This window comes from Phyllobates terribilis, unplaced genomic scaffold (assembly GCF_046119375.1).
Source record: "Phyllobates terribilis strain yellow unplaced genomic scaffold, ASM4611937v1 Scaffold_4__5_contigs__length_816908805, whole genome shotgun sequence".
Lineage (NCBI taxonomy): Eukaryota > Metazoa > Chordata > Amphibia > Anura > Dendrobatidae > Phyllobates > Phyllobates terribilis.
Genome location: NW_027362764.1, coordinates 160923333 through 160938931, shown reverse-complemented (window position 1 = coordinate 160938931; position 15599 = coordinate 160923333). Strand labels below are relative to the sequence as shown.

Genomic DNA, 15599 nt, shown 5'->3' with positions numbered 1-15599 from the left:
AATACAGAAAAATCTTTAAATGAGAAGGTGTGTCCAAACTTTTGGTCTGTAATGTATATATATATACGCATACACACATATATATATATATATATATATATATATATATGAACAATATTAATATTTTTCAAATTCGAAGTAAAGAGCAATAATTTGCAGGAAATTTCAAAGACAAATATTAGTAAAAAATAAAGTACTTAGAAAGCAAATTTGCTGACTTTCCAGCCTAATCTCATTTCAGAGGCTCTTACACATATTAAGCACTTTAGTTTAAGGCAGTTTTTGAAAAGGGTTTTAAAGGTTTTTATTTTGCTAAATTGTTCAACATAATTACCATTCACATACAGTATCTTACTTTGTTCCACAGAAAAGATACACATGATGGAGGAAATCCAGTCATTGATGTTACATAAGTGGACTGAAATGGATGATATTTGATCACATCTGTAGATTCATTTAACCTTTTCACTGCCAGAAGTGTTACAGGTGTTACAGCAAGCATCCCTTTGATGTATTTTCTCTGCATCAGCACACACGAGATAGGTCTTTCTAATTTCTTTGTTGCACTTTCAGAGCACAAATTCTTTATTTCAACAATAGATATCTTTATACAAATGTAGTGGAGGAATAAAACAATTCTACAGAATTCAGCAAATGTCTGCATGCATTGGTCTTATTTTTGGAGGGTTGATAAAAGTCTGATTTGTCATATAGCAATGAAATGTGAATCAAAAACTTTGAAAAAGAGTGATGATGGGGTTCCATTTTCATCACCACATAGGAGGGTCTTCAAACCTGAAACATACAAAAACAGAATTACATTTTTTATTGCTAAATTGAATTATGTTATACCATTAATTCAATGCAAGGTGAGTCAAAATTCGGGAACTACCTTGATGTCTTTTTAAAATAAGTTTTGGACTGATTTAAAAGCATAGCACAGGAGAGCAGTGCATGTGCCCCCAGAGATTTGGTGCTAGGGGCACACAGGGACAGTTGTTCATGGCACAAAAATTCAATTGAGGCAGATCATTTTTCTCACCCCCCCCCACCCGGTCAATATAATCCAGGACGACAGCTGCAGTACCGTTACAGAGCTTAAGAATAGAAACAATAAAATTACTATGACATTGGCTGCTGTGCTCTGCATAAGCAGCAACTAAGATGAAAAAGTGCTCAGTATAATGATTATACTGAGCACTGTGGCCTATGCAGAGCATTCTGCTGTGCTGCTGCCTAGGCAGCAACAGAGATACTGTATAACAGATGTGCATCTCTTAGTAAATAAAGACTAAGGTCCCGATTTCACACCAGTCTTGATGAGGGTGCATGTGGGTGTCAGACACTCCTGATTAATTAAGAGGCGCATCTGAAAGTGACATGTGCCTGCATCTGCATCTCGCCACAAATCTTACTCCAGTAGCTCGCCATGAAGTTGACAAGTGGGGGTTGCCACTCCCACGCTTCGCCCCAGCTTCTCTCACTTTGACATAGCTAAGAGAAAATAACGTGAGAATGCCAAAAGTTGCAAAAGAATTCTGGCTTAGAAGCTTTGATGAATCATGCCTCTGTAGCACCCTGAGGATTCGGCTGCTACAGGGGTATTGCACCTCAACCCAGAGGTGTGATATTCCACTCCCGGGTAAGGATGGAGTGTGGAACTGAGCTAGTAGGCTGCATGCACTACACACATCCCATTTCCGGGGAACAGACCGATGGTACTCCCACTAGAGAAATGTGCAGGTACAACAGTGTCTGTTCCTGGCTGGAGTGGGAGGGGGGTGGAACATCCCAGTAGTGTAGGGGCAGATAGGGGGAGCAGCCTGGGTAAAGCTAGGAGCTCATTGGGTGCTGGTCACCTGAGCTCACACATAGAGGAAGTATATAAGGTGGGAACCATCTTAGATCAGGGTCAGTCAGTCAGCCACAGTCAGTCAGTCAGACAGTCTGTCTGAGAGCCTGAGAAGCAGAGCAGAGGAGAAGAGAGAGAGACCCAGAGGCGCAGAGGGGACCCCAAGAGCCCATAAGAGAGCTAATAGGGTGAAGGGTCGGCAACAGGGTACCGGATCCCAAGCTGGCAGAGGCTACAGCACACCTTAGCCAGGAACCGGAGGTCGTGGGCAGGATCTGCCACGATCACCCACTAAATCCACCCGGAAGGCAGACCAAGAATAGGGTCAGGGAGCCCAGAGGAGGCTTGACCAACAAGAGGCCCGAGGGAGCCGGACTTAGGTGGATCCCTGGTGGGAACGGCCAGAAGAAGGGAGAGACAGAAAGGAGCTCAGGACCACACTCCGGAGTTGCCTGGGAGTTGACCGAGTCCAGGACCTGGTGGACGCAGCACGGCTTGGGTGGTCACTGCTGTACACAGTGACCCGAGCAACACCAGTAAGTAAAACCCTGGAACTGCATTTTATGCCTCTGAGTCTCCTTGCTGCACCTTCACAACCACCATCCTCCACGGCTGACCCCCTGAGGCTATACCCCTCCCGTTGGGGGTTATACTACCTAAGCTGCACTCACATCATCAGCCTCAGTGGACCCTGCTGCAGCGGCGGCCGTATTGACCGCAAATCAACGGGTGGCGTAGTCGACACAAAAGAACATCTAGTAACATCATAAGGACTGCCACACACTGAGCTTGACACCCTGGGCACGGACCGGGTCACAGCCACTCGGAGACTACAACCCCCATCTGATCCGGCTCCGGGTATCCCCAACAACACTGGCCCAGGGGGCGCGTCAACTTTTGGCGTAGTCGGCAGGATTACGTGCCCGCAACAACCGGGTACTGCGTGCCTGAAGAGAAGTTCACCGTTACCTTAAAAAGAAGTCTCCCGCCGGTTCCGGAGGGTCCCCGCCAACGGACCCCATCACAGGTCGTTTCCCGCCGGTTGTCCGCCATTTGCAGATTTTTCCCGCCATCCATGGAGTTTCCCGCCACTGGGAGACGATTCCCGCCATTTCCGAAAATTTCCCGCCTTGGGGGAGCGGACGCCATTATGGGCGTGCCAGAGGGTGGCAAAAGGCCACCTCCCATCGTGGGCCAGGTCGAAGAATGGCGCCAAAAGCGGAAACCGCGCCCACCAACAGAGACTGTGATGCTGGAAGTGTCCATCAGCGTAAGAGAACTGCCCCTGGAACTGACAATCACAAAGTTGCCCCGGGACTACCCTCGATGTGGGCGGAGACAGAACAAGAGAGCAAAGATGGGTGTCGCCTGGAGCAGTCTGGAGAGAGTGCACCCGGAGACGAGACATCTGGAAGAGAGTCCAGAGAGAGCCTACCCGGAGATGGAGGGAGAGTCAGGCAGCACCGACCCAGTGGTCAGGAGCCTGTTGCAGGTCGCCACTCCAGAAGGCCTGCTGGAGATCCTAACACAGCTCCCCCGAGACCGGGAGTGTGCACAGACCACGCTGGAGGGCCTCGCACGGAGGATGGCCCGGGTGCAGCGAGAGACGTTGGCGGAGTGGAGCCGAGAGATGGCCCAGCAGACCGGAACCCGTCAGCGGAGCACGCCGCCCGAGACGAGGAGACAGACCGCCTCTGAGGATGGCGCAGGAGGAATGAAGGCAGGAGACGGCGCCGAGAAGGGAGCTGAACGGACGGAGGCAGGTAAAGGGGACGTCTCTACCTCGAGCCGGGAAACCGCGTGCCTGCCCCAGCTCCCCGTCGCAGAGCCCGAAATTCCCCCTGCCGTGCCCGTCGCTGCATCGTCACCGCCGCCGACTAGGCCTCAACCGGAAACCGCGGCCGCGACCCCTGTGACGTCACACGCCTCGACCTCGAGCGTGGCCAAGCAGGAAATACCACCGGCCTGGTCGCAAGGCCTAGTACCTCCGGGCGCCGCCATTCCAACAGCGCCCCCTACCTCCGCGGAGCCACCGGCCTGGTCGCAGGGCCGAGTAACCACGGGCGCCGCCGTTCTTACGGTGCCCTTTGCCTTTAGGGTGCCCCAAGCCTGGTCGCAAGGCCTGGTCGACCCGGGCGCCACTACCATCAACGTGCCCTCAACATCTAGAGTGCCGCACCTGGGTGAAAATCTATTTGCCCAGCATACGTGCCCGGATGGGCAGCCCTTTATATGGCCACCGGAGTTTCACCATCCCCGACTCCGGAAAGAGAGACCCCTAGACGAGCCCCTGATTCCGGCTCCGAAGCCTGTAAAGAGGACCTCGCCCCCGCTGGAGGAGGCACAGTTCGAGTGGGACCCCACCGGAGAAGACCTCATGGGGTTCACTCAGGAGACTCGGGCGGCCGCAGCGGAGCATGCAGAGTGCTGCCGCCAGCAGCTCGAGGTCTTCGAGAAGGAGCGGAGAGAGAGGCGGGTCCGGGAACAGCAAGCACAGATAAGGAGCGCGGAGCAGAAGAGCCGGACCAGGAGAGATCCCCGTGCAGCTCATGGTCCCCCTTCCACCGGGACTGTGATAAAATTCAACATGCAGCACGGATGGGGCTTCATTAGAGACCATCAGACCCCCGGCGACGTCTTTGTAACTCGCAGAGACGTAGAAAGCCATCTGCCGGAGGGACACAGAGGTCGTGACCTGTACGTAGGGGACGAGGTCACCTTCACCCGGCACAAGTGTGCCAAAGGACCCTACGCCCTCCATGTGCATCGCCTGACGGAGGAGGAGCTGCGGTGTGAGGAGGAGCAAGAGGACCCGGACGGGTCTGAAGAATCTAAAGAAGGAGCAGGAGGACGCCGTCGTTGAAGTACGGTAGAGAGAGACTGTACATAGTTACCCGTCAGGGTATAAGAACTGTTCTAGTTAAAATATAGTCCCCGTTGGGACCAGCCAATTGAACTGAAACCCGTGTGTCCCTATTCCCACTGACCGAGGACTGAGAGCGGTCATTCCTCCCTAATACATGGCCGAGGACTGAGAGCGGCCATATTTCCCTTGTATATAGTTGCGCTTCCTAAAGCGCCCCCTACCGGTTTTATAGGAAACTGTTTTCTTCAAGAGACTGTAGCACTTTACCCGGTCACAAGTTGCACCGTGACCGGAGGAACCAGAAACAAGAATGTTATTTATGAAAAGTTTTTATATGAAGAGTTTATTGCTGCTGATGATGTGTATGATGTTTTATATGTTTTATATGTTTATGAAAAAAAAAAAAAATTTTTTGTATGTTTTGGATGTTTATATTTTACAGCCCGAGGACGTGCTGTGATTTACCAGGGGGGAATGTAGCACCCTGAGGATTCGGCTGCTACAGGGGTATTGCACCTCAACCCAGAGGTGTGATATTCCACTCCCGGGTAAGGATGGAGTGTGGAACTGAGCTAGTAGGCTGCATGCACTACACACATCCCATTTCCGGGGAACAGACCGATGGTACTCCCACTAGAGAAATGTGCAGGTACAACAGTGTCTGTTCCTGGCTGGAGTGGGAGGGGGGTGGAACATCCCAGTAGTGTAGGGGCAGATAGGGGGAGCAGCCTGGGTAAAGCTAGGAGCTCATTGGGTGCTGGTCACCTGAGCTCACACATAGAGGGAGTATATAAGGTGGGAACCATCTTAGATCAGGGTCAGTCAGTCAGCCACAGTCAGTCAGTCAGACAGTCTGTCTGAGAGCCTGAGAAGCAGAGCAGAGGAGAAGAGAGAGAGACCCAGAGGCGCAGAGGGGACCCCAAGAGCCCATAAGAGAGCTAATAGGGTGAAGGGTCGGCAACTGGGTACCGGATCCCAAGCTGGCAGAGGCTACAGCACACCTTAGCCAGGAACCGGAGGTCGTGGGCAGGATCTGCCACGATCACCCACTAAATCCACCCGGAAGGCAGACCAAGAATAGGGTCAGGGAGCCCAGAGGAGGCTTGACCAACAAGAGGCCCGAGGGAGCCGGACTTAGGTGGATCCCTGGTGGGAACGGCCAGAAGAAGGGAGAGACAGAAAGGAGCTCAGGACCACACTCCGGAGTTGCCTGGGAGTTGACCGAGTCCAGGACCTGGTGGACGCAGCACGGCTTGGGTGGTCACTGCTGTACACAGTGACCCGAGCAACACCAGTAAGTAAAACCCTGGAACTGCATTTTATGCCTCTGAGTCTCCTTGCTGCACCTTCACAACCACCATCCTCCACGGCTGACCCCCTGAGGCTATACCCCTCCCGTTGGGGGTTATACTACCTAAGCTGCACTCACATCATCAGCCTCAGTGGACCCTGCTGCAGCGGCGGCCGTATTGACCGCAAATCAACGGGTGGCGTAGTCGACACAAAAGAACATCTAGTAACATCATAAGGACTGCCACACACTGAGCTTGACACCCTGGGCACGGACCGGGTCACAGCCACTCGGAGACTACAACCCCCATCTGATCCGGCTCCGGGTATCCCCAACAACACTGGCCCAGGGGGCGCGTCACCTCCCTAAGAGTGAAGACTGTAATAAGTAATGAGTGGGGCAGAGGGTACTATTCTGAGGGCACACTGGGGTAGCCATTGGCACTATACTCAATAGGGGTAATAAACTCAGGGCACGCTGAGTATTCATGTGCAGTACAGCCAATGTTTGCTGTGCTCTGCATAGCAATCTAATTGTCTACTAGATTTGGGGGTCAAAGAATACATGCTTTGGCATGGCCACTGGCTGGGGGAAGTGCTAACCAGTCACTGTGTCTTGGCCAGGAAGATGTCATAATGTGCATCGAGACCTAGTTGGAGCTGGAAGCCCCTGTGAAGATTTAAAAGAAGGCTGGAGCCAGAGCTTAGGGAGCCAGCTGCGGAATGGTGTGGTGCTGTGGCAGCAGAGACAGGTGAGAGGCGAGGTGTGCATGATATTATATTGTTTGTTATCCACTTACCAGCGCATCCGTTTAATAAGCTTTGGCATGGGGAGACACCAAAATCTAATTTATTTTACTCACTTACAGTGGGTACGGAAGGTATTCAGACCCCTTTAAATTTTTCACTCTTTGTTGCATTGCAGCCATTTGGTAAATTCTAAAAAGTTCATTAAAGTACACTATGCATCCCATCTTGACTGAAAAAAAACAGAAATGTAGAAATTTTTGCAAAATTATTAAAAAAGGCTCACAATCTAAATTCCCTATCACTATGTCTTTGAGGTACAGAAGGAAACCAATGCAGACACAGGGAGAACATACAAACTCCTTGCAGATGTTTCCTTGGTGGGATTTGAACCCAAGACCCCAGTGCTGCAAATCAACAGTGCTAACCACTGAGCCACCGTGCTGCTTTTTTTTAAATGGTAAATGAGGCACATTCAAACTGAATTTCCCAGACAAAAATAAAAAATTCATTCATCTCTAGCATACATGTAAAGTTGCATGAACTTGCCATTATCGGTGTACAGATATGAAGTCCTACTAAACGCATGCCGTGTGTGGGAAACATATTATAGAAGGAACCAGGTCCTGAGGAAGAATGTAGGAGGGGAGAAACTGTCAGAAGGTAAATTAGTGACATGATAGGCCTGTCTAAAAAGATGTGTTTTTAAGTCACAGTTAAAATAATGATCATTAGGAATTAACCTGATTAGCTGGGGTAGTGCACTCCAGAGAACTGGTGCAGCATAAGAAAAGATATAATAAAAATATATATTATAATTTATTTGTAGTATTATATTAAACAAATGTATTTCTATCTTCTCTCAGTTTGGCAAAATAATCTGTCTGTACATAATGATACAATATATTAGGAATGTATATAGTTAATTCCGTCATTGAAATCTATGAATCCTGCAACTCATTGTGATGCCTTATACACATTGGTAATTTATGGATTCTTGGTCAGATACAGAATGCAGTGTCTGCAGCCTGTGCTTTGCCCATACTGTACCTGCAAATTTATAATGGGGCAAGCAGTTATTTTTTCTTGCGTATAATTATATTCAGTAAACCCTATAAGTTATCATATCCTACATGTGACTTGTATCATTGTGGTGTTTTGTTTTATTTTTTTAAGGAGCAATTATAGTACTATGAAAAATCTCATTATGTACAGGAAAAAAAGCCTGTGAGCTTGATTGTGATACAGTGATCAATCCAGTAAATTGTTCAAGGGTGAACACTCATCCCATTAATTATTGACCTTATATTTGTTTAATGTAAAACAATAGTGAGCTCCAAATAAGTGATGAAAAAATAAGCAATTATTCAATTGTGATGAATAAATAATGAATAAATTAGCAATTATTCAATTATGCACAAATTTGTACAGTAAGGATATTTTATTTCTATAAAAAGAACATATTTCTAAGATCTTGAATTCTCCTCATAACCCCAAGTGTATTATATTATACTCTTTCCAAAATAAAACAGCTATGTTGGGATATCAGCAAAAATGTTGTTACTTTTAACACTGCATTGGATTTTATTCTGTGGTATTAAAACTAATGTACACAGGGGTATAACGATCCTGGGCCTGTGCGGGAGGGTGGTCAGCCAACACCAGCCCTTATTTCAATTGGATGTGCAAACTCCCTGCAATGCAATACACGTGTAAGGGGGATGGACGCCACCACCCCTTTAAGAAGGACTTTTCCCTGTGATTATTCCCACGTGCAGCAGTACTTGTCCCTGTGTGAGTGTAATGTCTAATGTAATGTTGATGCTTTTATGTGCTCTCCCTGTATTGTACAGTGCAGTAGTTGCCTAGTTACAGCAGCATGGCAGAGCTGGCCAGGGGGAGGAGCGTAGCAGGGAGGAGCAGAGGCAGTGAGCTTAGAGACAGGAGACAGGAAGTCAAGGAGCAGTGTCCGGTGGCCATGCCCAGGACAAGGTGTCAAAGAAGAGCTCCAGAGAAAGGGAGCTTGTGCTAAGACGGGGGTGTCCCCGCAAAGAAGGAGTCGAGACAGAGGGAGCCATAAGCCCATGAGTGAGGACCTGTTCGTGACAGGTCGGGACCGAGGACAGGTCGAGGCAGTGTGGCTGGGGCCGTAAGCCCATGAGTATGGACCAGTGATGGTGTAAATGCACTCAGAGAAGAGGCCAGTACACGAGACATCAAGAGTCCATGTGAGTACCAGAGAGTCCGGCAGCCAGAGACCTGAGCCAGGGTTAGAAGGTGCACGGATCCGAGGACAGAGACTAGGCACTAAGCAGAGTCCGGCAGCCATAGACCCAGGCCAGGGTTAGAAGGTGCGTGGGAGAGAGAGAGAGTGCCGACAGCCCTCAGCAGGAGCTGAGGACCGAACAGAGGCTGTGGAAAAGGGATGTACATATATATATCTATATCCGAGTAGCACAGCGAGAGAGAACAGGGACTGTGAAAAAGGGATAGGAGCTTTATCCGAGTAGCACACCTTCCCTAGGACAAGCGGCCTCCAGGGCAGAGGGTGTGCTGAAGGTGAAAGTCTGCCTGCTGTGATAAACTGAGTCGGAAGGTAGAGAAACTGCTTATTGTCCCTGCATAAGACCTGGGCCTGAGAATATCTGCTGCACCTGCCTGTACACTGCATTCTGTCAGTAAAGTTGGTTTTATTTAAAAGCACTGACTCTATCCGTTTATTCATGTGCGAAGTGCCGGGGTGCTCACTGAAGGTTGCTCAGTAGACTCGCCCACGACTACCACCCCGTGACACCTTGTTACACACGCTACCGGGCGGTAGCGGATATCAGCGTGTCCATCACGAGTGGTGCATGGCAGTAATGTCATGTTCCACTTGTGGTTGGTACAACGAAGTCAGCTGCTGCCCTTTGCGCCGGCTAGAGAAGAGGACATCGCACATCGTGGGAGCGGGGAAAGGTAAGAAGAATTGTTTATTTTTTTAATGTTTGAGACAAAAGAATAATTACAGGAAGGAGCCCAGGATGGGAATCATTATACCAGAAAGGATCCCTGTATGGGGGACAATATACCAGCAACGGACTCACAATGAGGAACATTAGACCAGGAAGGGGCCCAGGATGGGAGACATTATTACATGAGGGGTGAAAACGTATGTCTTTAGAGGATCTAGATCTCTACAAGGGTCCATACAACATGCAGTGTTGGACCCAGGTCCAAATTTTGCACCAAAGCCCATCGGACTCTAGTTGCACCACTGCATGTGCATACATGTTGTTATCATGGCCCAGTATATTTAGCGGTTAGAACAAGATTGTATTGTTTCCCTTCATCAGAAACCAAGAGAGCTTTCTTTTCTCCAAAAAATGCCATATGTAAGTCATTCATGAACTTCCAGGATGGGATCGAGTCCCATACTTGATAATAAATATGTGACTCCTGTACGCACAAATAATACATTTATGAGCATTAGAAGCAAAATCTTAGTACATTCTGCCAATAATAAATTTTGCTGTAGATGAAATGCCCAGCAACTACCATTAATTGCACAGGATAGTCTATAAACTTTACTTTACTTAGAATTACCATATGAAAGTCCATTGCTATTAAAGAGGACTTTTCACCAAATTTTTTATGTTGAGCTGGACACAGGATTTAATACTGGCTGCAGAGCAGAATAAAAAGTTTTTGTTTATTTTTTTATCTGTTCCAGAGATATTGGTAATCCAAGTATTTGGTACCTAATGAGTAAACTTCTGTTACTTCTGAGTGGGTGTTATCAGATACTTTTCTCTGGGGGGGGGTGGGTATTTATTTCCCCCTGTATGAGTTGTTATCTGATTATCTGATAACATCCACATTGACAAAAGTTAACTCATTAGGTACCAAATATTTGATTGCTACTATCTCCGAAATGGAGAGGTGAAATGAAAAACAAACAACGTTTTAATTCCGCTCTATAGCCACTATTACATCCGGTGTCTAGTTTAACATAAAAATTTGGTGAAAGGTCCTACACGTCTGTTGGCTATTCCTACACACCAATTTGTATTATGGACTAGAACTGCAGTAACAATTATTATAGCTGTTGGGTTAACTCTTATCTTTCTTCACTTGACTAGTGTCTACATTGCACTTGTTCTGAGGAATTAAACTCTGTAATGTGTAGCTTTTACAGCAGGCATTGTGCATTGTGTGATAATCTGGTGCAGGACAAAAGAAGATCATATGTTATAGTGTTAAATGGAACCTGCCACCCCCAAAAATGCAATTTACCTGCAGGTATAGGGGTAATTTGCAAATAAATAGCTTATAAACCCTGTTTAGCCAGCTAACTGGAGCAACTGGAGCAACGGCCATGGAAAGAAAATGAAGTTATATTCTCCCTGCAGCTGCTCTCTTCCAGTTATTGGGGTGGTGCAGGGGACTGTAACAGTCCCCGCTCACTAATCTGTGAGTGCGCTGGAAACACTCTCTGCCACTTTATCATCATGCTGCAAACACACATTATATAGCGGGTTGTCAATCAATGTGCTAGGGAGTGATTACAGCACACTCACTCTGTAGTAAGCAGTCACTGTTACGGTTCCCTGCACCGCCACAATCACTGGAAGCAACCGTCTGCAGGGGGGATAAAAGTTTATTTTCTCCCTGTTGCTGCTGCTCCAGTAAGGCAGCCAGGCAAGGTGTAAACATTACTTACCTGGCGATTACCAGTATGTCTGCAGGTAAATAGTGTTTCTGGAGGTGACACGTTCACTTCAAGGCCCCCATACACATTGGATAATTACATCTGGCAATCGTCCAATGCTTTTGTTCTGCACATAGATAATCCCATGCACGATGACTAATCTGGAAAGATGGCTGGTCTGCCGAGCAATCATTTCGCTGACAGCTACCTAAGGTCTATGTCCAGCTTTTTTGCTGTGTCTGTCAACAAATTGTTGACTGTTTTCATTGGCAACTAGCAGAAATATTAATATCTAGGTTATAATGCAGACTTTAGCTCATGGTCAGTGCGATGTAATGCAATGGACCTGCTAAGTTACTAATTTATTTATGCAGATTTGATCTCTCTGTAAACTGAAATGTTTTATTCAAATGTGAATCTATGTCTTAAAATTTACACAGATCAACATTTCAGTGAATAATACAAGAAGCTTTTAAAGCCCAGAGCAACCACTGATATTCCAGCTGTGATTTTCTTTAGAAATTGACCTTTGGTTTCTACTTTATCCTTGCACCAGTTTTGATAGCTCCCCCAACCCCACTATTTTTTATTTTAAAAGTGCATTGAATTTCATGGTTGGTAATATTTTAGAAATGAAAATCCAATAAGTACTTGGTTAGCAATAATAATAATAATCATAATAATAAATAAATTACACATTGAGAAGCATCCTATATTGAGTTAAAAAAAATTGCTTCAGCAGAGAAGAGCAAGTAAAAGTTCATGGAAATAAATTACTAGAAGAAAAAATATAACAGGAAATTTAAAAAAAAGGAAACAAACAACCAAATGATAGTATTGAAATCACATTGACTAATATGACTAATATGTTATAACATGTGCGAATAAAGAATATGTGTGAGACTTGTGACTTTATCATGTAACGGCCTCTATCACGCCACCCACTTTACACATAGTTCACTTGAAAGCAGAGTTGCACTTTTAGGATTTTTTTGCCATTTCATAGAAAATGTCATAAGTTTTAGTGGAAGTCCAAGTGCTGAGGTAATCATCCAATCAAAAAATTAATTTATCAGAATTGCTTAGCCAAGAACTTCAGTCTCTAAGGTTGAGGTCACACGGCCATCAATTCTTTCATGCGAGAGAATCTGCCGATTATGCTAATGTCACTTGGATCAAACTCCTTGTCAGAGTGTCACCTTAGTGTAATCAGATTCTTTTGCATGAAAGAATCGTATCACAGGTGAGGAGAAGACGGAGAACTTAATTTCTTCCATCTTCTACATTCTCTGTGTCCGTGGTAATCAGACTGCTCACGGATGACATCTGAGTGCAGTCCCATATTTCACACGAACCCATAGAGTTGTGTGGATGCGTGTGATCCGATCATCGCATGCACTCGCAGTATGCTGCGATTATTTTCTCACGCCAGAAAAACATGATAAACATAGCGCTGTTAGGTACTGCCCCTTAGTATAACATTTGTCCAAGTGCTATCGGATAGCACTCGGCCGTGTTATACGCTAGTGTGAGCGAGCCCTCAGAGTGAGAATGGACTCATAGTCTCTCTGTTGAGCTTGAGTCTTGAAGGATTGTATTGACCCTCGGCAATCAAAACTTCTAACATGTCAAAAAGTTTTTTTTAAGTTCAGTTCCACTTTAAGCTTTCTCTTTGTTGCTAATCACAAGCAAATATCATAGTGCCAGTGAAGCAGCAGTTTTAGTACATGACACTGTTATTCCAACACTCTAAGGAATTATTATGTGCGCTTAACATGGTGTAAAAGGGGGTATTCTCAAGGTGTCTACTGAGCAGCTCAGAGCTATGCAGTCTCCTTACTTCCTAATTTCTTGGGGGGATTGGTGGGTGAGTCGACACTACTCCTTGAGTGATAATTCTGGTCAGAAGCTCCATAATAATTCCAATTTTGTCATGTTTCAATCCCTCAATGGTTTAAATAGGTTCTACAGAGGAATTTAAATGTTGCTGTAACACTGGGTGAATAAACCCAAATCACTTTTGAATGAAGCAATTGCTTTACTTCTTTTTGTTTAAATTATTTAATAATATACATTGCACCCATTAATTACTACTATGTTCAGATTGTCCTTAGTACAATACTATAAGAAACTGGTTACAGGCCACACCATTAGTGACAGTGTGATAGTAATGCAATATCTAAAGCATGCGTAGTTCTTAGTATTCATAGCCATAAGAAATGCCAAGCTGTGGTCTGCTCAATACTTGGCCAAATAAAAGACCTGACCCTGACCTTACCCTTTATAGCAGTCACCTATATAAGAGGTTATCGTACATCCTAGTCATGCTTTCCACTGAAATCTATGGGAGTTATGGAAACAGTCATGCTCCTTTAGACTTCAAAAGACAGAGACATATTACCTCTTTTTGGCTAGATGATATCAGCAAATGGCCATCAAGGTGGATGGATGGTGGAAGCCTCCTACATCCTCAAGGTAATGAAGGCTCTGGCGCATCTCTCCTGTGTGTTCCACCAATAATTTGCTTATAATTTTAATGTATATTGCTAATTGTTAATACTTTATGTAAATTTCTTACATCTAGTCATTTAGGGATTCTTTATCAAAATTGGCCTCAATACAATGACTACTAAAACTTGATGAACCTGATTTATTCATACCTAATCTTCCATTGTTTTCTTGAAATATTTGAATTACAAAATGTTTTTCAATCATCTTTAGGGTTCATTCAGACAACTTTATTATATGTTTGTGTGCTGCACCCATTATAGCCAATGTGCTAGTGCACATGGACAGTGTCCCACACGGACCATCGGTTTGCGTGGAAAAAATTGCAGCCTACACTATACTGGTCTGATTTACTGACCACACTAATGCATGTTAATGGCAGACAACTCCTGCACTCGTCCGATATGTGAATGAGCACGTGGAGCTGCACTCGGAGCCAGTCACATCCGCAATTTGTGGACATAACTGATTTGAGTTTTCGTATGGCCTAAACCTGGCCTTATTCTGTTACATCTGTAACATGCATTTTTTTCTGATGTTTTTCAAGTATTATAGAAAAAATTGTGGGAAAAATGACAAAAATGCCATATCCAGAGCATGCTGCACTTAAAACTGGATGGAAAAAAAAAAAGTCAGAAAGTTTGGTAATGAAAATTGTTTGCGCACTTTAGTCAGCAAGCAGAATAGTAGGTGGTAGTCATCTGATTTCTGTATGTTTTTTGCAGCTTCCTGATAGAGGAGGTCGTGTGCAACAGGGTTTAGTGTTGGGAATCTTGGTCTGAAATGATTGCTCAAGACTGGCATTGTTCACGTTCAGTGTTGTGCGCCTATGTGCACGTCACCACAAACCTTACTCCAGTCAGAGACTAGAGTCAAATTTCTGGTATAACTTACAGCTCGTTATAAATTAGACCCCGTTCTGTCCCACTTTGGTAAAACTGGCATGAAAACTCAAAAAAGTTGCTAAATTTTTGTGCAACTCCATGTTGATTTCCACATGATTTATGCCAGAATTCTGCTGTAATTACTTTAATGAATCAGGGCCAGTAAGTGTCATTCAAAATTATGGTGTTAAGTATAAAAGGCTCTGAGCCCTTTCAAGAGTTGGTTTATGCAATGGAGTTAGGTGGTCTGTAGCAAATGTTTCCATTTGCAGCCAAAAGTTCTGACCAGACATGCCCAAAAGCTATTAAATAAATTGTCATTAGAAGTAAAAAATTAAGGGCACGTTGTAGTAATTAATTAAATGTATTCCCTTCCAACTGTTTTTAATGCCATGTACCACTATATGGTTTAGGGGACACTTTTGAATGTCTTCTAATTGATGTCAATTAGATCTCTGGAAGATAGAATGGAGAAGTGTTGTAGCCATCTTTAAACTACTTACTGTGATTGTGAGTAGTCTATAGATTCTATTCTATAAAATGATAGTCATTCACATGAAGTCAGAATTGTTAGTGAATAGATAGAAAGGTACTTTCATGTTGTGACTGTTAAGGGGAGCGGTTGCAGACAACTTTATTTAATGGAACGCAACCGACCTCGGGGTCCGCGATGCAGCCTAGAGGACTGCTGCCGAACACTTCCCGGGTGGAAAGGCAAACGACAACTAAAAGATAAACCCTTCCGTGTTAACTACACACCGG

At 45.3% G+C, this 15599-nt stretch overlaps 1 protein-coding gene across 1 annotated transcript in view; it reads right to left on the bottom strand.

Moving 5' to 3' along the window:
• Positions 1-615: 615 nt before the first annotated feature.
• Positions 616-15599, bottom strand: part of NPY (neuropeptide Y) — a 46867-nt gene continuing 31883 nt past the window's right edge. Inside the window, exon 4 of the mRNA XM_073676551.1 lies at positions 616-795. Coding sequence (XP_073532652.1) covers positions 771-795 — 25 coding nt within the window. The 3' untranslated portion in view covers positions 616-770. The remainder of the gene's footprint in view (positions 796-15599) is intronic.